The 24924-nt window shown below is 39.5% G+C and overlaps 1 protein-coding gene and 1 long non-coding RNA gene across 6 annotated transcripts in view; one reads left to right on the top strand and one right to left on the bottom strand.

Moving 5' to 3' along the window:
• Nucleotides 1–22589, top strand: part of PEX5L (peroxisomal biogenesis factor 5 like) — a 281043-nt gene extending 258454 nt beyond the window's left edge. For 3 of the 4 annotated variants that reach the window (XM_068281072.1, XM_068281070.1, XM_068281069.1), the window contains 5 exons: nucleotides 10192–10262; nucleotides 14952–15146; nucleotides 17395–17560; nucleotides 17760–17917; nucleotides 18942–22589. In XM_068281072.1, the coding sequence (XP_068137173.1) occupies nucleotides 10192–10262; nucleotides 14952–15146; nucleotides 17395–17560; nucleotides 17760–17917; nucleotides 18942–19149 (798 nt within the window). In that variant the 3' untranslated portion in view covers nucleotides 19150–22589. The remainder of the gene's footprint in view (nucleotides 1–10191; nucleotides 10263–14951; nucleotides 15147–17394; nucleotides 17561–17759; nucleotides 17918–18941) is intronic. The other variant, XM_068281071.1, reaches the window with a different exon arrangement.
• The window catches only part of LOC137571637 (uncharacterized), a 70796-nt gene extending 46538 nt beyond the window's left edge, over nucleotides 1–24258 (bottom strand). For both annotated transcript variants that reach the window (XR_011031395.1, XR_011031394.1), the window contains exon 1: nucleotides 24146–24258. This is a non-coding gene — a long non-coding RNA (uncharacterized lncRNA). The remainder of the gene's footprint in view (nucleotides 1–24145) is intronic.
• Between the last annotated feature and the right edge of the window lie 666 nt (nucleotides 24259–24924).

The raw sequence follows: 24924 nt of genomic DNA, 5'->3' as shown, positions 1-24924 counted from the left end.
CCTATAGATCAATAGAAGATGGCTAAACAAATATCAATGGTCAATTAATTCCCCCAAAAGGTTGTTTCTTTCATCAGCGGGCACAATGTGTACTATTTGCAAGCAGTAATTGATAAGTAGTATAACCTTCACATCCAGAGACTGGCTTCCAGGAAAAAAACTGGCTCTTGCAGTTTCATTGCTTTTACTAGGGACCACTTCATAGTCTTAAGGGCCCATTTCCACTATCGCGAATTCGCATGCGGTTTTCGCATGCAAATTCGCATAGCAATACAAGTGAATGGGACTGTTTCCATTTGTCAGGATTCCTTTGCGTTTTTCTGTGCAGAAAAAATTCGCATGGCAGAGCCATCAGAATTCGCATACCGCTATGCGAATCGCATACAATGCATTTAATAGGAAATTCGCATGAGGTTTGGGTATGCGAATTTTCATGCGAATTTTCATGCAAATTTGCATAGAAACAATGGAAAAAGCACACCAGCACTGCCATGGTTAAATTCGCATACATTATCATCCATGCGAATTCACGTGAAAATTTGCATTTTTACCGCGGCGAATCGCACCGCACAAGTGGAAATGCAGCCTAAAGAATTCACCCCCTAGAAGGAAAGACAGGTAACCGGATTACACCAAGCCGGAGCTTCACTCTATGAACTCCTGACTGATTGTAGACCCTCCTGGAAGAGTATTTTGGAACATATAAACTGTGCTGTCTGTAGGTTTGTTTGAGCAGATGAACTATATAATGATGTGCTAGGATGATGAAATATCCATAATCTTCCAGAACACTGCTTTCCTTTTCTACAACTATCTAAGACAAGCCTAAAGAGTAGGCATACATCACACATTTTACCAGGAAAATTTGTGAACTGGAAATTTACGGTGAGCCCCATTGACTTTAATGGCAGACAAACATCAAAAACCTTCAGGGTAACTCTGCAGCCAGAATTTTTTTAAAAAGGTGTACAAAGTATACAAAAACCAGACAGTGGCATAGTGGAAGAGGATCAAGGCGAAAGGTTCCTCAAAAATACATTTTTTACATAGAAGCTTTAGTTCATGCGTAAATGCCAAAAAAATCAAATACAGTTTCTAGATTTTTCAAATTAAGGTATTTAGAATGGCCAACATGTTTACCTGCCTAAATATTGTTATGTGCAGCCACTGTGTGAGATGCCTAAAAAATTTAATTTCATTGATTGTACGTAAAATCTTTAAATTTCCGCTTAATGACATGTTGCTCCCTTGCAGAAACTATAACATAGGCCATGGAAAAAGGTGGTATATGGCAGCCTAACATTTGCCTTACATCTATTGTATGAGAGGCTCAGGCTAGAACACACCGTACGGTCACACAGGGGCTACAGTGACACGGTTACAGTCAGTACAGGTTGAACACAGCAGGCCAGTCAGTGACCAGCCAAGGAGTATTGTCAGGTGACATGGTAACAGTCAGTACATGCTGAACACAGTAGGCCAGGCAGTGACCAGCCAATGGGTATTGTGACAAATATAATTTATTTATTTATTTTTTTGGCCCACAGAGATCACCTAGAAAACAAAGTATGGTCACACAGCTATGGCTCAGTAACAGTCAGTACACGTAGAACACACAGCAGGTCAGGCAGTGACCATCCAAGGGGTATTGTCATAAATATAATTTATTTATTTTTGGGGGCACACAGAGATCACCCAGAACACATAAAACGATTACACAGGTGTTAAAGTTAACAGTCAGTATGTATTGATCACACAGCAGGCAGTAACCAGCAAAGGGTAACCAGCAAAGGGGTATTGTCACAAATGTCTGTCACGTTGTTTTTTGGCACACTGATATCACCGATGACACAGTATGGTCGGACACACGAGTGACTCTGTGATGTTGTGTGGGGGTAACACAGCACGTGACCTATCACAAATGTCAGACATTAAATTACCTTTGCGCAGTGTAGTGGACTATATGATGTTGAAGTGACATGGTTACAGTTAGTACACGTTGATCACACAGCAAGCAGTAACCAGCAAAGGGGTATTGACACAAATGTCTGTCACACTGTGGTTTTTTTCTGGCACACTGATATCACTGATAACACAGTATGGTTGGTCAAACGGGGGTTGCTGTTATGCTGTGTGATGGTAACACAGCACGTGGCCTATCACAAATGTCAGACACTAAATTACCTTTGCGCAGTGATGGTGGGCTATAATGGTGACTCAGCCACACACAGTACAGTCGCACAGATGTTGAAGTGACATGGTAACAGTCAGTACACGTTGATCACACAGCAAGCAGTGACCAGCAAAGGGGTATTGACACAAATGTCTGTCACACTGTGTTTTTTTCTGGCACACTGATATCACTGCAGAAAACACAGTATGGTTGGTCACACGGGTGTTGCTGTGATGCTGTGTGATGGTCACAAATGTCGGACACTAAATTACCTTTGCGCAGTGATGGTGGGCTATAATGGTGACTCAGCCACACACAGTACAGTCGCACAGATGTTGAAGTGACATGGTAACAGTCAGTACACGTTGATCACACAGCAAGCAGTGACCAGCAAAGGGGTATTGACACAAATGTCTGTCACACTGTGTTTTTTTCTGGCACACTGATATCACTGCAGAAAACACAGTATGGTTGGTCACACGGGTGTTGCTGTGATGCTGTGTGATGGTCACAAATGTCGGACACTAAATTACCTTTGCGCAGTGATAGTGGGCTATAATGGTGATGCAGCCACACACTACAATGTATATGGGTAGTGTTGTGTTGCTACAACACACCGCATCACACAAAAGTAACAACAAATTATAAGTACAGCAGAGTCAATGTCACTGTCAGTCCTCAAAAGGACATTTATGGTCAGGAAGAGATCTCAATAGGACTATTGGGGGGCTCCCTAACTGGTGAATTGCAAGTAGTAAAGCATCTAGGAAGCAGCTACACAGCACAATAACAAAAGTCACAAAAACAGCCTATCTCCCACTGTCCCTCTATCGGCCGCAACAGCTGCTCTCCCAACACTGACTAATGCAGAATGAAAAGGACTGCCAGGATTGTGTCTTTTATAGGGTGGGGGGGAGTGGCCCTGGTGGTGATCTTCTCTGATTGGCTGTCTTGTCCCACCTGACTTCAGGGTGAAGGGTCAAAAAATTGTACTATGGGAAAGCATGTTTGCGCTACTTGTGAACATGCGAGTAGTGCACGTTCACCAGAATCCGTTCACCGGTGAACGTGTTCTGCCTTCCCTAATAAAGAGTAGAATTCGCCAAACATCTGCAGCTACAATGCAATATAATGAACCTAATGTATTAAAGGAAATACTGTATGCACTTTCCATGGTTTCTTAAAATAGCCAATCAATGATGTTCTGTTCTTTTTGTTCTCTGAAACTGGCTACTTGAAGTGAAAGCAAAGTAAGAGCATCTCTGCTTATTGCATCAGGACCCATGTATAACTATTCATAGTAGCCAGCATTTTGTTGGTTTTTTTTCTGTAAACCACAAACCTTTATCTAATATTGTCAATATTAAAGTTATTACACAATACATTATAAATGATACACAAAATAAATAACAATAGATACTACAAAGACACAACTAAATTGATGTGCACCTTAAATAGCATAGGAATACATACTGCAGAACAGCATATCCACTTTGACATAAATAGGGTAAAGGAAGTTACTGCAAAATATAACAGTGGCGATTAGATTGTACCGTCAGATTGTAGAGAAATCCAATCATTTTTTTGTAGCATCAATTCAAAGTGTAATAATCCATATTACTCTTATTCAGTCCTATTCAAGTGATATTCTAGTGATATATTAATGGATTTACTTGCTTGGTTCATATGTGTATATCAATAAGCCAAGCAAGCGCATCAATTTATTTCTTGTTTGGATGATTGATTACAAATAATATGGACCACTACACCTGGATATGCTATAATAGGGGGATTTATATTCTTGTAGAGTGTTTTCTGTACTGTTTCCAATTTCTGCATTGCCAAATGGGGTGTCTATGTGATGCAGTAATTTACTTCCACAAACGAATGTATTTGCTGCAGGGCCTCAATCATACCTAAAGTATATAAAATTTTTCAAAAATGTAAGTCTGCTTGCTAGCTGCAGTCATGTGTATCTGCATGCATTCAATTTATCTAGATTAGGGTTTAGTACATAGATTGCATCTGCTTTGTATTTAAGGTGTGTATTAAGGTCCCCGGGGAGGGGGGAGCTGCACACCTCTGTTGTTTTCACTTCAGTTGCAGCCTGATTAGGAGCACTGCCAATTTTTTGCTGTGCTATATAAAAATGTAGTTGAGCTCATGAGGTTATTATTTTGTAATGTTTCTACTGTATAACAATTTTAGTATTGAGAATCTTAAAAATAAGAATAGTGATTTTAAGACGTGTACACACACAAGACTGAGGCGGCAGTGTAAGGCAATAATCTGGCGGATGTACAGCAGCCCCCAATGAATGATCGCCTCTTGGCTAGCAATCTGCTCGACAGATCAACTCAGCCAAGTAATGGCTGATTGCTTGCTTTGCTCGTGCCAGTCGTCCCTCCCGTTGCGTGATGTCATGTGATTGCACTCTGTTGTCCCTCCACCTCCCCGCATGGCAACAAAACGTGTCAGCTGTACAGCTGACACGCACCTGTATAGTCCAACCCAGTGATGTTGCCCAAGTGTTTGGGTCCCATTCCCCAACCAGCAATATCAGTCAGCCCGTGCAGAAAATATCCATTGAGCTTACTAAGTAAACAGCATTCGGAGCAGTAGGGTATCTGTTCGTGCAACTAGTTCCAGATGGGTGTTTACATTATTTTTATCCTTTAACCCCTTCCTGACTGCCTAACGCCAATAGGCGTCAGGAAGGTAGTAGCCCCAGGACCACCTAATGCTTAAAGGTCTCAAGAGTGGTGGGCGGGGATTAGCAGAGAACGCATGCGTGATCATTCCCTGCCATGACGCGGAGCTCCGTGTTCAGCCTGCTAGCCACGATCGCGGCTGGCAGGCTGTGTAATGGCTGGCAGCAGCTTTTATTTACATTTACAGCGCCCCAATCTCCTGCAACGCTGCACGGGGACAGCTCTGTCACTGAGCTGTCCCCTCAATTAACCCAAAAGATGATCGCCTCTCATAGGTTGATGCCTATGAGAGCCGATCACACTTATTGGCTCTCCAGAGGGAGGGAGGGATGTTGGGAAATATAAAGAAAAATAAGGTTTTTTATTAAAAAAACAAAACAAAATAAAACAAAAAACAAAAAAATCGCGGCTGGCAGGCTGTGTAATGGCTGGCAGCAGCTGTTATTTACATTTACAGCGCTCCACTCTCCTGCAGCGCTGCACGGGGACAGCTCTGTCACTGAGCTGTCCCCTCAATTGGCCCAAAAGATGATCGCCTCTCATAGGTTGATGCCTATGAGAGCCGATCACACTTATTGGCTCTCCAGGGGGAGGGAGGGATGTTGGGAAATATAAAGAAAAATAAGGTTTTTTATTAAAAAAAACAAAACAAAATAAAACAAAAAACAAAAAAAATAAAAAAAATTAATGTAGTAGCAGCAGCAGCAGCAGCAATCAGATGCCACCAACAGAATGCTCTGTGGGTAGCAAGAAAAGGGAGCGAAGTTCATTTGTGTGCTAAGCAGTATGGCTCAGCAGTCAGCTTTTAAAGCTGCAGAGCAATGAATTGTAAAAAAATAGCCTGGTCACCAGGGGGGTGTAAGCCTATGGTCCTCAACGGGTTAATAGTGGCCATTTCTGGATGATTTTGGATGTTTACATGACATTTTTGGGTGAGTTACTGCAATTTTAACATTATTTCTTGTCTTATTAAACCTCTGTAAATGTTAAAAAGAATTACAGTTTTTTTTCGAATGCTTCCAAAACAAACACATGCCTACTAATGAGGCAAAAGATACAAACGTCAAAAGTTCATTTAGCCAGCACAGAATGGATTCAAGTATAAAGCCAATTAGTAAATTAATCTTGGAAATCATCCCTGTTAATCTGCACAATGGAAATTCCAGGAAGGATCTGCTGTGCTTTAGACTAAAGATAGTTAACAGTAATCTCAGACATCTTCTTCCCTTAGCAGACCTCATATATACGCCTTTCAAAGACCTTCCTTCCATATACAGTGTTTGTTTGTATCATTATTATCTAGATACTTTCAAGACAATAGCACCTTCAGCCAGGGAACTTAAAGCAAACCTGAACTAAAAATAAACTCACGAGATAATTCATTGTATGTCTAGTAAAATTAGTAAATAGAAATTACCAATTAAAAATAAGATTAAAAATAATTACCACCAAAAAAAACATCAGCTACAATTTTAAGGAAAAGACAGAGAACTCTCAAACACGACAGCTGCCACTCTCCTGAATGCAGGCCTGAGCTGAGGGCTGTTAACATATTTCACATCTCAGGAAAGTCACATTAAATTATTACTCTACAATACCAGGGCAATAAATAACAAAACAGCAGTTATATATGTCTGACCTAATAGACTTCAGATCTAGCCTTTGTCACTGAGACCTGGTCATCTCAAAACTCTGGACCCACCCTGAACGTTGCCATGCCAGCCAACTATTCTCTGCTACACTGCGAGAGGCAAGACCACAAAAGAGGAGGGGTTGCACTATGCTTCAAGTCCAGTTTAAAAATCAAACCCTTTGCTGGTGGCCCCATGCACTCTTTGAATGTGTGAATTTTGAATGTGGCAGCACAACTTTCACCTGAGAAAAGCATAAACATATTGATCTTCTACCACTATTCTGGCAGTTTCTCAGACTTTTTCAAAGGAAATTTTTTATCCTGCCTAGCATTGGAACACCCTAGAAGTATAATCCTGGGAGACTTCAACGCAAGGGTGGAAACCCACTTCTCCCAGCTAGGAAGAGAGTTAATTTTCACCATGAATGAGCTGAGCTTCTCTCAAGCCGTTCACTTACCTACGGTCAACAGAGGCCATACCTTGGACCTCATATTTAATTCAGGATTCTATTGTAGAAATGAATCCTGCAGTTTGGTCAGACCATCACAATATCCTCTTCTTCCTTACAACACCAGATTTAAAATGTCAAGAAAAAGATCCTACAAAATACCATTCCTTGAGAGGTCTGTTACGTTTGCCACATAACACCAATCTTTGCTCATTACACTGGCTACCCATAAAATGGAGAATCCTTTTCAAAATTAGCATGCTAAAATTCAAATCCCTACACCACCCAGGCCCAGGATACCTGAAAGATTTATTGCAATTGCATCACACCTCCCACAACCTCAGATCAAAAGAATCCAATAACTTGACAACCCCCAGAGTCTAACTAAAGACCTTTGGAGCCAGAGCTTTCTGTCATGCTGCCCTGTCCATTTGGAATGCCTTGTCAAACTTAATGAAGACAGCTACAACCCTGGACATGTTTAAATCAAAACATAAAAGCCACCTGTTTAGCCTGGCATTTATGATCACATAACGTTTTCCCCTGTATACATCACTCTGTACTGATCTGAGACAAGCTTATGCGTTTTGGGTCCTACAGGAGAAAATCACTTTACAAATGTTTTGTTGTTACTGTACAACTTACCTAGAGTCATTTATTCATGTTTTCAGTTTAAGGGCTCAATTTATAATTCTGAATTCTAAACAGCAGGTCTAACAGTCTGTTGTAAAATCGGCTTCATTCAGCGGAAAAACAATAGAAATAATTTGAAAATTACCACCCTCTCTAACTTTCCTCAATATTCCCTCTGCCAAATATAAGTGTTTTGTCCTCTGTTTACTTTTCAGGAAAGCCCAGGCTGAATTTGACGGCTGTTCGACTACCTTATTTGCATAAAAACACTATTCTTTTAATCTCGCAATGCAAAAAATAGAAAGTACCCTCAGAAAAGTTATTAGTAGGGCTAGCACTGTATGTAGCCATGGGTATCGCACCATGTCAGCAGGGGTGCAGCTAAGGTTTTTGTGGCCCCAAGCGGACTGTAGCAAGAGGCCCTATCCTGCGGCGCGCGAAGCGCGCCGCGGCGAAAAATGGGTGTGGCTATCCCTCATAAGTGGGCGTGGCCATGACATGTGGGTGGAGCAGGAGGGCGGATTGGGGCGGGGCTGTTTGCGGGGAAAAAATGGATGTTGGGGTGATTGAGGCGCGCGTAGCGCGCCGAAAGATTGGCGCGGCCATGACATTGTATGGGCGAAGCTTAACCGTAGCACAGCAAATATAGCCAACTATGACCATTAAATAATAAATGCAGCAACAGTTACCCCAGACACCAGAAAATAAAAACGCAATTTGGGCCACATTTCAGCAGAAATCAAACGCAATTAGGGCACATTTTCAGCAGAAATCAAACGCAATTAGGGCACATTTTCAGCCGAAATCAAACGCAATTAGGGCACATTTTCAGCAGAAATCAAACGCAATTAGGGCAGAGTTCAGCAGAAATCAAACGCAATTAGGGCCACATTTTCAGCAGATATCAAACGCATTTAGGGCACAGTTCAGCAGAAATCAATCGCAATTAGGGCCACATTTTCAGCAGATATCAAACGCAATTAGGGCACAGTTCAGCAGAAATCAATCGCAATTAGGGCCACATTTTCAGCAGATATCAAACGCATTTAGGGCACAGTTCAGCAGAAATCAATCGCAATTAGGGCCACATTTTCAGCAGATATCAAACGCATTTAGGGCACAGTTCAGCAGAAATCAATCGCAATTAGGGCCACATTTTCAGCAGATATCAAACGCATTTAGGGCACAGTTCAGCAGAAATCAATCGCAATTAGGGCCACATTTTCAGCAGATATCAAACGCATTTAGGGCACAGTTCAGCAGAAATCAATCGCAATTAGGGCCACATTTTCAGCAGATATCAAACGCATTTAGGGCACAGTTCAGCAGAAATCAATCGCAATTAGGGCCACATTTTCAGCAGATATCAAACGCATTTAGGGCACAGTTCAGCAGAAATCAATCGCAATTAGGGCCACATTTTCAGCAGATATCAAACGCATTTAGGGCACAGTTCAGCAGAAATCAATCGCAATTAGGGCCACATTTTCAGCAGATATCAAACGCATTTAGGGCACAGTTCAGCAGAAATCAATCGCAATTAGGGCCACATTTTCAGCAGATATCAAACGCAATTAGGGCACAGTTCAGCAGAAATCAATCGCAATTAGGGCCACATTTTCAGCAGATATCAAACGCAATTAGGGCACAGTTCAGCAGAAATCAATCGCAATTAGGGCCACATTTTCAGCAGATATCAAATGCAATTAGGGCACAGTTCAGCAGAAATCAATCGCAAATTCGCAATTAGGGCTGCGGCTGCAAAAAGAAAAGAATTTACTCACCTGGCAGGCTGGCACTGGCAGAAGTCTTCTCTCCCTGGTCTCCTCTCCCGGCCGGCTTCTCAGGCGCGCAGTTCCCACGGAGCTCCCTTCCTGGCTTCCTCCTCCAATCTCCCGCGCTGATTCATGCAGGGCTACGGGTCGGGAAGATGGCCACCCGAAGCCCTGTACTGGAGACATAGTCTCCAGAGCAGGGCTTCGGCGGCGGCCATCTTCCTGTAGCCCTGCTCTGCTCTGCCAGCCCGGCGGGGCTGCGGGGAAAAAGTGACGTCACGCCGACGTCACGGAGCCGCCGAGGCCCCTAAGATTGTGAGGCCCCAAGCGACCGCTTGGTTCGCTTTATGCCTCGCGGCGCCCCTGCATGTCAGTTCAGATACACTTAAAACAATATCTGCTTGATCAATGCCAATAAGTTTAACTGTCCATTGGCTGGAGAAAATTACCTGTTAATACAGACATTTGAGGGTTTATATCTCCTCATTTGAAATTTATAGGTTGCCTGCTAATAGAACCAAACCTCTTGAAAACACACAAAAAATGTTGTCCAGTTGAAGCTGCTTTAAACTTTCTCTGCGTATACAATGAGATGGAGTAATGGGAATATTCATATAAATGCTGCATCTTCAAAGTAATAATCTCCCAGAATAATTACCATATGTGTATCATTTGAGCTTGAAACTTTGTCAAGAAACCTGGCATTAATATTCTCTCCCTCTGTGTCTCTCTTTCCTTACTCTCTACCCCTCCTTCTCCACCTCCATCTCCTCTCCTGCTGTCTCACTCTTCTCTTCTTGTTACAAAACATCTTCAGGCCTGGCAGTACCTCGGTATCACACAGGCAGAGAATGAAAATGAACAAGCTGCTATTGTCTCTCTGCAGAGGTACCCAAAGGGATACTATTATATATGTTCTAAGTCTAATATGCAATTTAGTGCACTGTAACATTTATCATATATTTGTTACATGCTTTTCATAAATTGCCTATGACTAGTTTGTTACAGTTTTCATGCTTCCATTTCAATATAGATCATACATTAGATTATTGTGACCATGATAGTACACTTGTAGCATCAAGAACAAAGGTTGAGAATTGTATTTGTATTCATTTTATCAGCTTTTTATTAGCACTAATGGCAGTTTCTTGAAAAATTTGCTTTTGAGAGTGATTCTTTTTGACATATCTTCACCATACTTATTCAACTTGTAAACTTTTACATAATTTAAGACATTTTAGGAATGCAAAGATGTACCCAGAAGAGAGAGTGAGAAAAATAAGATAACTTGCCATATAAAAAGTTGAATAGGTATTTAGGTTGCTATGGTCAGCTATAAGTCCTATTTTCCTTGTATTATCATCCTTAGTTAAAATGTTTTGTGGTCCTGCACAGATCCAAATCCATCATTCAGAACCATAAAATTCAGTGACTATGCCATGGCTGGGAATGCTACTGCTTCTCCAGCAAAGTAGTATAGCTCATACAATGTAATAACTGTAATATTAGACGTTATATTAAAACTAAGGAACTTACATCAGCATATCATGAAACAACACAGCAAGATCTAATATACACAATTTAAAATGAAACTTTGAGCAAGCACAGAGTGGAGCCTAAATTAAGTCAAATTTTAAGTGGGCATCAGATCATTTTAACAAAAGATACCAAAAATAGAAATCTAGGGGAATGTTTACAAAACATTTTTTGTATATAATGCTCAAGTAATGGTGTGCTGGTCCAAACCCCAACACAAGGGCCCATATGCAATTAACTTTTTCTCCTTGTTGATACGTTCGTAACACATAGATAAAATGCCTTTTAAACTCCCAGGAAGCAAGAAAACAGGCAAAATAATTTTGATAGTGCTTTTTCAACTACTTTTTGGTACTTTTATAAATTGCAACATTGCAAAATGCTGAATTTTTTTTAAAAATGAAGATGAGAAATTGTCACAGGAGAAATAAAAGTTAAATGCATATGGGCCAAAGACCTTTATTCAATTCACCTTTCTCTCCTAAGTTTTCTCCAAGGTTACATATCCACGCCTTATCAATAATAATTGCATCAATAATAATCAATAATAATTATCAATATCAATATTATCATCTTATCAATAAAATGCCTTTAAAGTCACCAGCAAACAGGAAAATACTCAGAATAATTTTGACAGTTCTTTTTCACCTCCTTTGTGGTACTTTTCTAATTGCCGAGTTCTTAAAGTTTTTATAAACAGAGGATGGAACATTGGGCTTAGCTATGTGAGGTAAATATTTTTTTGTAAGTAAAATACCTCATGAGGTATTTTCCTCCTCTTTTATCAATTCTGAAAGATTTTTCTCCATTTCCGAACATGAGGTAAAACAGGAGGTAAAACATGAGGTAAATACATAGAGTGAGGTAAAACATGAGGTATTTCAGTGGTAAGCCTGCAGCAAATAAGTAATAGTCTTTAATAGTCTTCCATAAGTTAAGATAGTCTTTGGAAGATTTTTTTTTTTTTTTTGAGGAGGGAAGGTGTATTTGATTATGTAGCAACCTATGAAAAGAAAATTTATAGGCATCCATTATTTAAAATAAATAAATAAATAAAATAATCCATTTTCCTTTAGAGGCTAGGAGCACTTTTAGAGGCTGGGGGGAGGTTGGAGCACTTTTAGAGGCTGGGGGAGGGGTCAGCACTTTTAGAGGCTGGGAGAGTGAGTACTTTTAGAGGCTGGGGGTCTGGAGGGGGGGTTACAGCACTTTTACCTTTAGAGGCGGCTGGGGGGGGGACCTCGGAGCACTTTTAACCAGAGGAGCAGTTTTACTTAATTTTTATAAAAAATAGAGGCTGTGGGTTGGAGCATTTTTACTTTTTTTTCCAACCAGAGGTTGGGGAATGGCAATGTTGGGGGGGGGGGGCAGATGAAGGATTGTACAGGGTTTGGAGCACTTTTTGTTTTTTAAAACAAAATGGAAGCTGGGGGGGGGGGATTCGTTGGTCAGATAACTTTTACTTATTTCAGCAAAATATGGGGACCCTGAACACAGAACAAGCTGAAAAGGCTCCATGTTATGTGACAGATATCACAATTCTGTCACAGCACTGCATTTATCATGTGGTAGAGGTAGGTCTAATTATGTGAGGTAAAAGACATGCAAACACGCACCTTATTTCACTTCAGAGTTCAAGTGTGAGGTATTTCACTACTAAATACCACTCATTTTTAGTAGAAATGACCACATGAATTACCTTTACTTTAATTACCAGAATTCAAAAGTTGATTTCCCTCATGAGGTAAACCCAATTCCATGAGGTAATTATTTACTAAACGCTACCAGAATTAAGCTCATTATCTCCTGGGAGAAAAGTTAGGAGAAAAAGTGAACTGAATGTGGGTCAGAGTGTCCACACGACCAAATCATATAATAACCTTTATTCCAATCCTTATATAGGACAATATGTCACTTGGACACTATACAATAATCATAAAACCATTTAAAAACATTTGAGACTCCAACTCCATACCTCTCCTAAAGATTAGCTAACAAGCCAGTATAGATGAATATATGTCTGTACAACAATCTCATTGCCAAATAAATACATAAAAGTAGATTATTGATATAGGTGAGGTCAGGCATCTGACACTTTTATAAAGGTTATTAGATAAGACTCAGAACTTTTCTCCTGGTGGGCTCAAAGTGTTTTAGGGCTGCAGAAACGTAGGGCACACTCCATGGTAGACCAGGATAGGATGCCTTGCCCAAAGACTCCTTACTGTTTTACATACTGGCTTGAGCTGGGATTCCAACCCTTGTCAAGGCTCAAATCCCAAGTAAAAGGCAACAACCTTACCAGCACGCTTTCGCACTGACCTTCTTCAATGATTTGTTAGTGTGGACACGTGTGGAGGGTTCTTTTCTTTGGTACTACTACCAAAAAGAACCTTCAAAGATCACATACACTTCATGATCCTCAAGTGGTTGTGGAATAAGCATGGTGAAGCCATGGAGGAAGAAGAGGCCACAGCAAGGACAGATCTCTTGAACCAGTTATCTTGGGCCAAATTTGTGGAAAAAAAATCAGCGCAAAGGATTATAACCCATCCAAGAATTCATTTGTAAATGATAGTTTGATATTTGGATAATAAGCTGAATTATCCGATTAGTATTTGCCTTATACAGTTTACAAAATTATAAGTGATTAAAAAAAACTCTGATGATTTGTATTGTGTGACCTACATTGCTAAATAAAATCACTACAAATGAAAGCAGTAGAGTGTTGTACAAATGAAAGCTAAAGCTAACTGAAAAAAGCCCATTTTATATTCATATTTATAGGCAAGTAGCAACAACATCCAGCGAACATTATTACAGTGACATATTGCAGCACACATTCCTGTGAGGCTTGGAGCACTTAGAAAAAAATAGAAGCAATTTAAATTCTCACTCAAGTGACATCCAGCCAACTGTTAGAACATATTTGACGTCATGATATAAGACACACACTTTGTTGTAGGAATTGTTAGAGGTTTACTTCCAGTAAGAAACTTACAAGTGCTGATATTCAGGCACAGATTGGATTTTCTTGCTTGACATCCTTGTAGCAATGAACAAATCTATCCAGTAGTAACACAACTTTGCAAAGCCTCATTGATGGGCACCATTTCCCCCCTTAGGGCCCTTTTCCACTACAGCGTTTGCGATTGCTTAATCGCAAAACCGCAAACCGCTAGTGATTTGTCAAATCGCTACAGTTTGCTTTTAACATAGGAATCGCGGTAGGTCATTTCCACTACCGCGATTCGTTTTTGACCGGATCGCGATCGCGCGGCGGAGCGATTATTGCCGCGATTTTGCTATGCAGTGCATAGCATAGCAAAATCGCGGCCGCGAACGTCGGGGAATTGCCGGTAATTGCGATTCAGCAATCGCTAGCGTTCAGCGTGAACGCTAGCGATTGCAGGTGGAAAAGGGCCCTTAGTATGATCTGCAGTGAAGAATGTGAAACATGTGGATGGTTATCTCACTAGAGGAGTTAATATATAAACCCTTTGATTGCTTCCATGAAAGCAGGAAGTAGACACACTGCAGATTTATTGCAGGAGGTCTGTAGGCTGTAACAAAGAAATGTTTGTCTTTAAAGTTTATTATGCTGTTGCTTATCTTTTAGAGCAAAGAGGAAGTTCTGCGTTCAGGTCTGCTTTAAAGTTGCTGCCACAGTTTTGTTTCTGTTACTATTTAATGTTTTGCTGTGTGGCAGTTACTTAATTCTAATAAAAATATGCAATTTTTGTGGTCTTATGCATTCAATATTTATGTATTTGTCAATATATGCTGAGCACTGCTATGTCACGCAGGGAAAATTGTTTGAAGAACAATTGCAGTTTCCATTTGTCAATATATGCTGAGTACTGTTGAGCTTTGTGTTGAGGACACGAAAGAAGAGATAGTATTTAGACAGTCAAAACAAGAATTTGAAGCAAAAAGATTGGATAAGAGGATAGATATGGCTGTCTCCTGCATATAAATGATATTGGCAGCCATGATAGCCACCACAGTCTAGTATAATAATGTATTCCTCTTATTATCTAGGTGCTTACAGCTACAACCAAATAATTTAAAAGCACTCATGGCCTTGGCTGTCAGCTATACCAATATAGGACACCAACAAGATGCCTATGAAGCTCTGAAAACATGGATAAAGCAAAATCATAGATATAGATATCTGTGGAAGAAATCTGGATCACCCGCACTATCACGGAGGATGTCAAAATCATTCTCAGAATGGTAACTATTAAAGAGCTTTAACTCTTAGTAAACAAACTATATATATATATATATATATATATATATATATATATATATATATATATATATATATATATATACAGTATTTCTCTAGGACAGTGAACAATGCTCAGAACTCTATTACTCAGGACAGTTAATGGAAAAACTATTTATTACCCCCTCCCCCCGGTCCATTCTCCTTCCTACAAAAAGGGCCATTTGGGGGCATTGCGCATGTCTAATAGGGCCACATTGGCACTGATCCTGCTGTCAATTTTTACTATTAGGGAAGAGGATAACGGCAATCACATCCATACTGCTAGAAACAGTGTCTCGTTTAGATTTCCTTTCATTTTTATTACCACAGTACTGTTTTAGAAGAGTTCAGAAAGCCCCCCTAGGATTTCTCCCCTTTAATCAAGAAGGTCAGATTATGGAATTATATGTGTAGTTATATATATATATATATACGTGTCTCCAGACACTAGTACATCTTTTTCCAAAGACTGAAAGCTGGGGAAATGTTCTCTGTGGATTCCTGCAAGTATTCTCTCTGCTGGAGTCGTAATATTCTTCTTCCTGTTGAAGAATTGCATAATCTATTGTTTATCAGTGTAGTGTAGTGTAGCTTACTTCAGTGTAATGACAGTAAGCAAATACTAATTTTAATGCCAGAAAATGTCACAGAGATAACCAGAACACACAGCAGAAAAATTCCTTGTGCCTGTGCAGTCTCAGAGGCTGATCATTTCAGGCTCAGGCATAACATTAAATGGATAACTTTCAAGAAAAGGGCTAGGAAATCATTGAGTCATGAATGACTGTTTGACAATGCTATAATCAGTGGAATCCTAGTATAGCAGATCTGTCAGACATGTCAAGGTGGTTAATGGGTCCTGGATGTATTTCTTCCAGCGCAAAGTAAAATTTATTGATGTCAGATGAGTAAACATCACAGTGAAAGTCATGTCTAAATGGAAAATTAAAGGTCGGATGATATAGCTGAAAAGGATCAGCTGCTCATAAGGAGGTGTATTCACGAAACTGAATAATGTGCGTAAAGTCTTACGCATGATGAGTAGAGTGTAAAGCAATACGTTACATGCAATGCATTACACTCTACTCATGGGGCTTGATTCACAAAAGCATAATAATGCTTATCACGACCGTGCTATGGTTCGCGCGTGGTTTACCACGCGTAAAGGTTTACGCGTGCCATGACAAATCTTTGCGCGCATTAACATTTGCGCACTAAAGTGCACGTTTGTGCGCAAACACGAACATTAATGAGTGCAAAGCTTTGTCATAGCTCGCGTAAACCTTTACGTGTGGTAAACCGCGTGCAAAGCAGAAGACATGTACATAAACCTGGCTCAAAGGAGAACATACATTTAGGTTATTTAAAAAAAAAAAAAAAAAAAGGTATCCAGAGTCTAGGTTTATTTTAAGCACTCCCTAATAAGCATGCAATATAGATAGGGTACAGTACCTTAATCTAGAACAAAAAGGCACTGGTTCCTAGGATGGACCTGCTATCACTCTTGTTCCAACCTTCAAGTCTCAAAGCCAGTGTGGATCCTTTCCCCATGACTGTTACCCTTCCCTTCCACCATTATATACTAAAGATTGTACAGCAGAGCAACTTTTTTCTCTGCTCCCCACTGATCCTGCAACTGATTTTGTGGAGACAATGTTGGAGAGGGATTTTAGTGACTACCTTTGCTTGTTCCAGCTATTGGGTCCCCTTACTTTGGGTGCTACCAGTTTGAGGAGATGGATATGCATGCGTGCAGCGAAAGAAGGGAAGGAATGCACCCAGCTGCATACTCTACTTTGTAGGGCTCAGTGGTGGTGGGACTAGTGGGAAGAGGAGAGAAGACACTGAAGACAATCTGGTGCCCTCTCTAAAATACATTGCAAAGGGGTACCAGTGGTTGCAGTACCAGCAATAGGGAGGAAGCTACACTGCACACTCTGCATTGACCTAAATATAAATTGAAATTTCATATAAGAGGCCATTATGGCCCCAAAAAACTTGGATTATATGCAAACATGTATTATAATTACATGATGTGTTTCCATTTAATAGTTCAGATTTTATATATAACTGTAACATGATGTAAACCATGGAAAAACAAAACAAAATTTATCAAAACAAATTATCTAGTGAAATCCTATGAAGATGTGAATGAGTTTCATGTTCTTCAGTATACAGGTTAATTGTTATTTTAATTAATTATATTTTCAGTGCTTCCCTGGAAGAGGTAAAAGAGCTGTACCTGGAGGCGGCACATCAGAATGGAGATCTAATTGATCCAGACTTGCAAACTGGGCTTGGAGTCTTATTCAACCTTAGTGGAGAATTTGACAGAGCTGTAGATGCCTTCAACTCTGCCTTAATGGTCCGGCCTGACGTAAGTTCACAAAGTTGCTGTGTTCCATTGTTAAAGTATTACAGTGGAGCTTTGAAAATAATGACGCTCCCCTTCTGTCTTTATCAATTCACTACAACAAATGTAATCAGTAAACACCTATCCAGCATAAAACAATAATGGTGCTGTCCTGAATGTTCATACTCAGACCACAGTTATACATGTAATGTCTTATTGGCAGGATTATTCACTATGGAACCGCTTGGGGGCAACGTTAGCAAATGGAGATCGGAGTGAAGAAGCAGTAGAAGCGTATTCTAAAGCCCTGGAGATACAGCCGGGATTTATAAGATCCAGATACAATTTAGGAATAAGCTGCATTAACCTCGGAGCTCACAGGTTAGTACAAGCTTGTGAATTACAGTACTTTATTGATCTATATGTTATTTCTAAATAATGTATATTGAACCGTAAAAAATAAGTCGCTCATATAAGAACTCCAAGTCTGCGACAAATAGCGTAACTCAGTTACATAAATATATTTCCACCTTTTTGACATGCTTTGGCACTCCCTGAAGCAGAGTTATTTCTGACCAAATGAGTGTGTGAAATAAGAAAGCTATCCCCAGTATTGGCTTTTGTGGGCTTCTTCTTTGTCTGTTTATTAGGGTACCATGTACAGTTCTGCTCTCACCCTCATTAATATTTGTGATGTGGTAATCTCGTTACCGAGTCCTAAAATGCACATTTGCTGTCGTTATGTCCCCCTTCCTCCCTTCACAAGTACAGCTTTTATGTGTCCTCTAAAATAAGAACAGCCATTATATCACCCTTATAGCAAGCAAGCACAACCATTGCTCATCTCAAATCACAGCTGACTCTAAAAATGGGTGAATCAGTCTTGTTAATGCCTCCTTATAAACAAGACTCTACAGATGATGCAATACTACTTTGCAGAAACAGACCTGAGTTTCTTAGGTAGGCATACAAATGCAACACACATTTTAATAGGTTTTAAGGAATGTGTAAATCAAAAGTTTAAGTTAACTTCACCTACTGGGCCCAATCCAATTCACTATTTAACCTACGTTTTTACCTAGGAGACAATTTTTCATTTTTTGTTTAAAATCACTTTTGCACTCTGCAATAGAAAACGTATCTAAAAGTAGTAAAAAAAAGTATTGTCAAAATTATTCTGAGTATTTTCTTGCTTGTCTGTGGCACAAAAGGCATTTTATTTATAATTTAAAACTATCACCTAGGAGAAAACTTAGGAGAAAAAGTGAATTTGATTGGGCCCACTGTATTTTAAAGTCTCAATAATGTTTGTTTATAACTCTCACTTTTGAACATTAACATGTTTTATGAAGGAAAGATCTGAAATTGCCTTAAATCATTTCTCTGTTTAATCCATGGCTTGAAGGGAGGCTGTGAGCAACTTCCTAACAGCGCTAAGCCTCCAGAGGAAAAGCAGGCTTCAACAGCAATCTCACCATCACCCAGTCATCTCAGGCAACATTTGGGCTGCACTCCGAATAGCTCTGTCAATGATGGACCAACCAGAACTGTTCCATGCTGCCAATGTAGGGGACCTAGATATTCTCTTAAGAGCCTTCAATATAGAATCATAAAGATGTGATGGAACCTCAAGAACCTTTTTCTACAAATATAGTATTTGCTACAATTTCAGCTGGGCATGATATTCACTACTTCCATCAGATGATGACTGGGCTTTTTTTTTATTCCAAAGATCGCTCGGTTACATCTGACTCAAAAGCACAAAGACTTGTAAAATACATTTTGTTTTGTTTTTTTGAACTGTTGAATGATAAAGGCCTTTTCATGGAGATTTCCAGAAAATTGAACTTTCATTAGTTATAAATGAGATTGCATATAAGAGTTCTAATTAGTTCATTTTCAAGCATTTAATCCAATCCAGATCTGGGTGTACTTCTTCCACACTACATCAGATGTTCACATTTTGAAGATGTTTTGTACTCCGATGGGCCATCTACAGTGCAATGGAGGAAATATCTTGATCAATGCATGAGGATCTGTATCTGTTCTAGAGCAATGGCTGACAATCTATCTTACTGTCCAACCTTGTTATATGATATGAAGTAGTTTTATTAGCACTGCTTTATATATCCGTATAGGTTTATGCAGATTTAATTCAAGTATTTTCAGCCCCATGATCTAATGCACAACAATAAACAGCCCAGTGTAATAAAGAGTACACCAAGATGGCAGCCAGATTGCCTGGTAACTGACATATTCATTTTAATGCCTTTGGGTACAACCAGCTGCCAAAATTCATGAACATTTTATCTATAGAAACAGTAAGTTGCACTGACTGAGGCTGTGCCAAGCCTGTTTGTTTCTATACATATGCACTTTAGTCTATGTTGTATTTGTGTCTAGCAGCAGTAAAAAAAAATCTGTCCACTATGGCAGATAGGACCAAATATATTCTTAAGCGATATTTCTACTCATTCAGATGAGTAATTATGAATGGTAGTCAATTGTTTGGGTGAAAACAAAGATAAAATGATATGCAAACCGGCTTCATATGAACCAGGAATAATGTGTTGTTGTTATGGCCGAACTAAAAAAGGTTCAACGAGAAATGGCTTTCTCAATAACACACGCGAGTCCGGGAGGGTCTTCAAAGACAGGAATACGGTACTCTTCTCCTCTTAGTAATGTCCGTAGTGTTGAAGCATAAGAAGGGTATATTTGAATGGACAGTGTATTTGTGACCCTAGGGATTATAAAACCTTATTACGCTAATTTATTTAACAGGGTATGAGTTGCGGGTCCTTGAAAGATGCTAAATAAGCAAATAATAAGACAAAAACCCTTAGAGATCTTCCTTTTAACTGTATATTTATTCAAAATTGTAGATTCTAGAAAGACTATTTTAAAGCATGAGTATTTTATAATATATATTTGCTTATTACATTTGCTTGAACATTATGATGCAGCATTCTGATAGATGTAGTTGTTCAATGGCATCTTAAGACAATAATGGATGTATACTGTAAAACATCATAAACAGCAGTGGTGACGTCTGTACAGCGAGCAATAAATGACAGAAGACATTCAGATTTCACTTAAACATACAAAAAAACTCCAATAACTGGAGCTGTTCTGCTTGAAGACGCATCGTTATATTCAACAAAGTGAACCCACAGGGAGGATTATATTGTAAATTAAAAAAGAAATATAGGGAGCACAGAGCTGGTGTATAATAGTATGAAATATTTATTGCAACTTCTTATGGCCTATAGACATACAAAAACAGACAAACATGTACCCTCCCTTAAAACCAAAACCTGGAGCAACCGTGGGGCTATAGCAGCTGCATAAGACCGGAGTGCACTCCTATTTGGTCCATGAACATGCATGTAATTGAATTTTTCTTCAGGCCCAACGGTAACTTTAAGTCCAGGTGCAAACCAGATGAGGTCACCGGCAATGGCGCATTCAATCAACCCGTATAGGTATTTATATCAGTGTAAACCTCTGCAAACAAATTGCATACGCATCTCATTACTGACACTGCAATCGTGTCAAACCTCCGCTCCCTGCAGATGGAGCACAGCTTACTTTCCCATCACTTCCTATAATAAACAGCAGCCGCTCATTGAGCTTTGCCATAGATATAATCTCACCACACCATAGTGTCGGTCGTCATCGGGGCAGCATGCAGCGCTGTGAGGATTCTTAGTTCTGTCAGTAGCGAAGCGGGGGGAGGAAGAGATGCGGAGGTTCGGGTGATCCAAGCCGGGACACGCTTCCGGGTAGCGCTGCGTGTCACGTGACGCGTTTCGTCACGACCCACGTGACTTCTTCAGACGAGTATTATATTGTAGCTTTGAAACCCAACTTTCAGGTTATGTTGGTAAATTCTTATATCATATCATAGAGGCGGCTGAGAGGTGACCCCGATCTGAGTCTATTCCCATCTTCATTTTTTTTTAAATAGCTTTATTATGTAATTATAAAAACATTGCCAGGCACAAGCACATACAGTAGTTGAAAAAAAATCCTTTTTTTCAAAATATGTGGCACCAGCACTTTAAATTGATCATTTATGAAGAATATTGGGAAAGTCTTCAGACTTGGAAAAGACATTCAGATGGTAAACGCCCTAGTTATTTACCTTTGCAGTAGGGCAATTTGCTCCCGGTTCCTCCATTACACTAGGCATTATGATGGAGTAAGGCAGATGGCAACTTAACATGCATAGACCAGTGTTTCTCAACATTTTATTGGTATGTACCTGTTTTGAAAGTCTGTGCTTACCAAGTACCCCCTGATATAGTAAAGATTATCTCAAGTACCCCTAGGCACAGCTATATTAAATATTGGTACATGATTATTGTTTCCCTTACAGTTTAGTAGAGTGTACTATTGCATTTAGTTAGCTACAATTCAAATGTGCTACATTTAATTAACTATATTAAGCCCGAGTACCCCTGAATTCTTTAGCAGTACCCCTGGGGTGCACCTGCCACATGTTGAGATCCTGGGGAGTAGAGGTTGTTAATATGTTCCCTTTTCTATCTTAATGAATTGAACCCCAACGTGCCCTGATTGCTGTTATTCTTTAGTATACAGAATCTCACGAATGTCCCGATAGTCACTTATGCTTTCCACAGGTTCTATAAAAAACATCAAATCTAATGAGCATATTTTAAAAATTAAAAAGAGTACCAATCAATATTCCGTCATTTTAAAGACCAAACATCCATCATAAAAGACCATTTCTTATTGTTATTAAGCAGCTTTGCGAGTGTGAGCTACATGCGTAGCTTTGACCTGCATTGCACAGCACTACCAATGGCAAGAGTTTGAAATTTGCATCAACTCCAGATTATTAGCATTTCATTGACCATTTTTAACTATTTCAGCCCGCTGGGATATTTCACCTTCATCAGAGCAATTTTCACCTCCCATTCATTCACTAATAACTTTATCACTACTTATCACAATTTATTGATCTATATCTTGTTTTTTCCGCCACTAATTAGGCTTTCTTTGGGTGGTACATTTTGCTAAGAAATATTTTTTTATAAATGCATTTTAACAGGATTAATAAGAAAAAAATTGAAAAAATTCATTATTCTTACTCAGTTTTTATTACTTAGTTTTCGTCCATTATAGCTTTAAAATAATCCACCCTACCATAATTAAAACCTATGTATTTTATTTGCCCATTTGTCTCGGTTATGACACCATTTAAATTTTGTCCCTATCACAATGTATGGCGCCAATATTTTATTTGGAAATAAAAGTGCATTTTTTCCATTTTGTGTCCATCACTATTTACAAGCTTATAATTTAAAAAATGTTCATTGTATACCCCCTTCAAATGCATATTTAAAAAGTTCAGACCCTTAGGTAACTATTTATGTTTTTTTGTTTGTTTGTTTTTTATTGTATTTTTTTTTCCATTAAAATTTTTATTTGAGTAATATTTTGGTGTGGGAAATAAACAGTTAATTTTTAATGTTATTATATGTGTAAATTGTAGTGTAAAAAATATGTAGATGTAGTTTTACTATTTGGCCACAAGATGGCCACCTTCAGTTTTTTTTTCTCCTTGTGCTCACTAACCGGAAGCACAAGGATGACGCGGAAAATTTTACGTGCAGAAAGACTGAAGCCTCTTGTAAGAGCACTCTGGTTTTTCTGCTGGGGGCACGGATCGGTGATCGGGAGCCATGTTCCCGTTCACTGATCCCAGGGCTACCGGGGGACAGCACAGGGGCACGGGAGCGTGTCCGCGATCGTGCTGAAGCGTGGCACTGCAGCAGAGCAGCCGCCCGGACGTGAGCTTCACGTCCAGGTGGCAGAAATGGTTAACATTGACAAAAAGAATGCTGCAATATGCTCAGCACTCTAGGTAATAAGCAATCAATGTCATTATAACAATGTTATGCAATCTGACATAGTCCTACTCTCAATGCCAGATTTATACTTTTCCCACCCCTAAGCCAAGTATGTTGTGGTTCCCCTTCCATGTGCAGCAGCGCCCCTCCCATTCCATGTGCAGCAGCGCCCCTCACATTCCATGTGCAGCCTCCTCTTCCATGTGTTACATATATGTACTGTAGCCCCCCCCCCCCTCTCAGTTGCTTTCATTTGTAGCAACCCCTATGTTATGTCCAGGTGCCCCCTTGGGCTGTAGCCACCCAAGACCAGGGCCTTTGTGGCCTTTCCAGAAATCTGGCCCTGCCTACTCTAGAAATGGGGAAGGTAAGGAAATATAGAACCTAAATAATATATGTCCAGCTGTTGCTTATGCTTGAGACCTAGGCTGCTATATCTAGCCAGAAGAAACACAGTAGTAGCTACAAGAGCTAAGTGCTGGGCAACCCCCCAACCTGATGTCTGCCAAGAAGGGAATAACAGGTGTATATACAGTACAGTTAAGATGTTCCCTTTTTCTTTATTTTGAATAGATTCCAGTATTGTTATCATGTAGAAAGCGACAATATCAGTGTTATTGACAAGATAATGCTGTGCTAGCTGTAATGTATTTGATGTGTGGAAGCTTAGACAGGACTGATCAGCCTTTCTTATCTTATTCCTCCCTCCTTCTTCCAATCAGAATCTTACCTTTTTACAGACACATCCAGGCTAAAGCCAGAATATTCTGTCCTCCAAATTTCATTGGGGCCCCTCTTTCTCTTCGCATTCCTAACTGATTAGCTTCTTCCACTGAACTGTGATTGCTTCGTCTGTCTTAAAAATAACCCCTGTTTGATTGCTCTGCTATTTTTAAAGGTACTGATTCCCCTGGAAAACATTTTAGCTAAATATACCCATGTAACCAAGTTTCTCAATCACACATCACAGAACTGAAGGCAGAGATCTTATGCTCTTTTATTACGTTAAGCAGAGCTGTAAGCATTGTACTTATGAGATTTTTTTTCACAATGTCTGGTAATATAAGTAAGATATAATTGGAAAAATGGGAAGAAAGATATTCCTCTGCATTTCTCCATATAAATGGCTTATAAATACACTAGATGGCCCAGACATTTTCCAAGCTTGCAAATTTAAACACATCGGTGGTTAACTACTAATAGTCCTCTACCTACTAAAATTTAACTTTAAAAGCCTTTATCTAAAGCTTAGAAAAGTATTTCTTTTGAAAAAACTGGATAGGAGAAAGATAAAGGTGTACAGGTATATTCAAGGAATCCACCTGTATCAATAAAAAATTGTATGATGATGCTAACAGGGAAATAAAACATTAATGCCCACCCAAATATTCTTATTTTTTCATATCATGTTATACTGACCTTTGTTTTGGGCCTCATAAGTTCCAGATGAGGCCTATTTTATGGGTGAAACCAGTGGAATAGCAATAGAGGTTGCAGAGTGCGCTGTAT

Source organism: Hyperolius riggenbachi, chromosome 4 (assembly GCF_040937935.1).
Source record: "Hyperolius riggenbachi isolate aHypRig1 chromosome 4, aHypRig1.pri, whole genome shotgun sequence".
Lineage (NCBI taxonomy): Eukaryota > Metazoa > Chordata > Amphibia > Anura > Hyperoliidae > Hyperolius > Hyperolius riggenbachi.
This window is presented reverse-complemented; position numbering and strand designations above follow the sequence as displayed.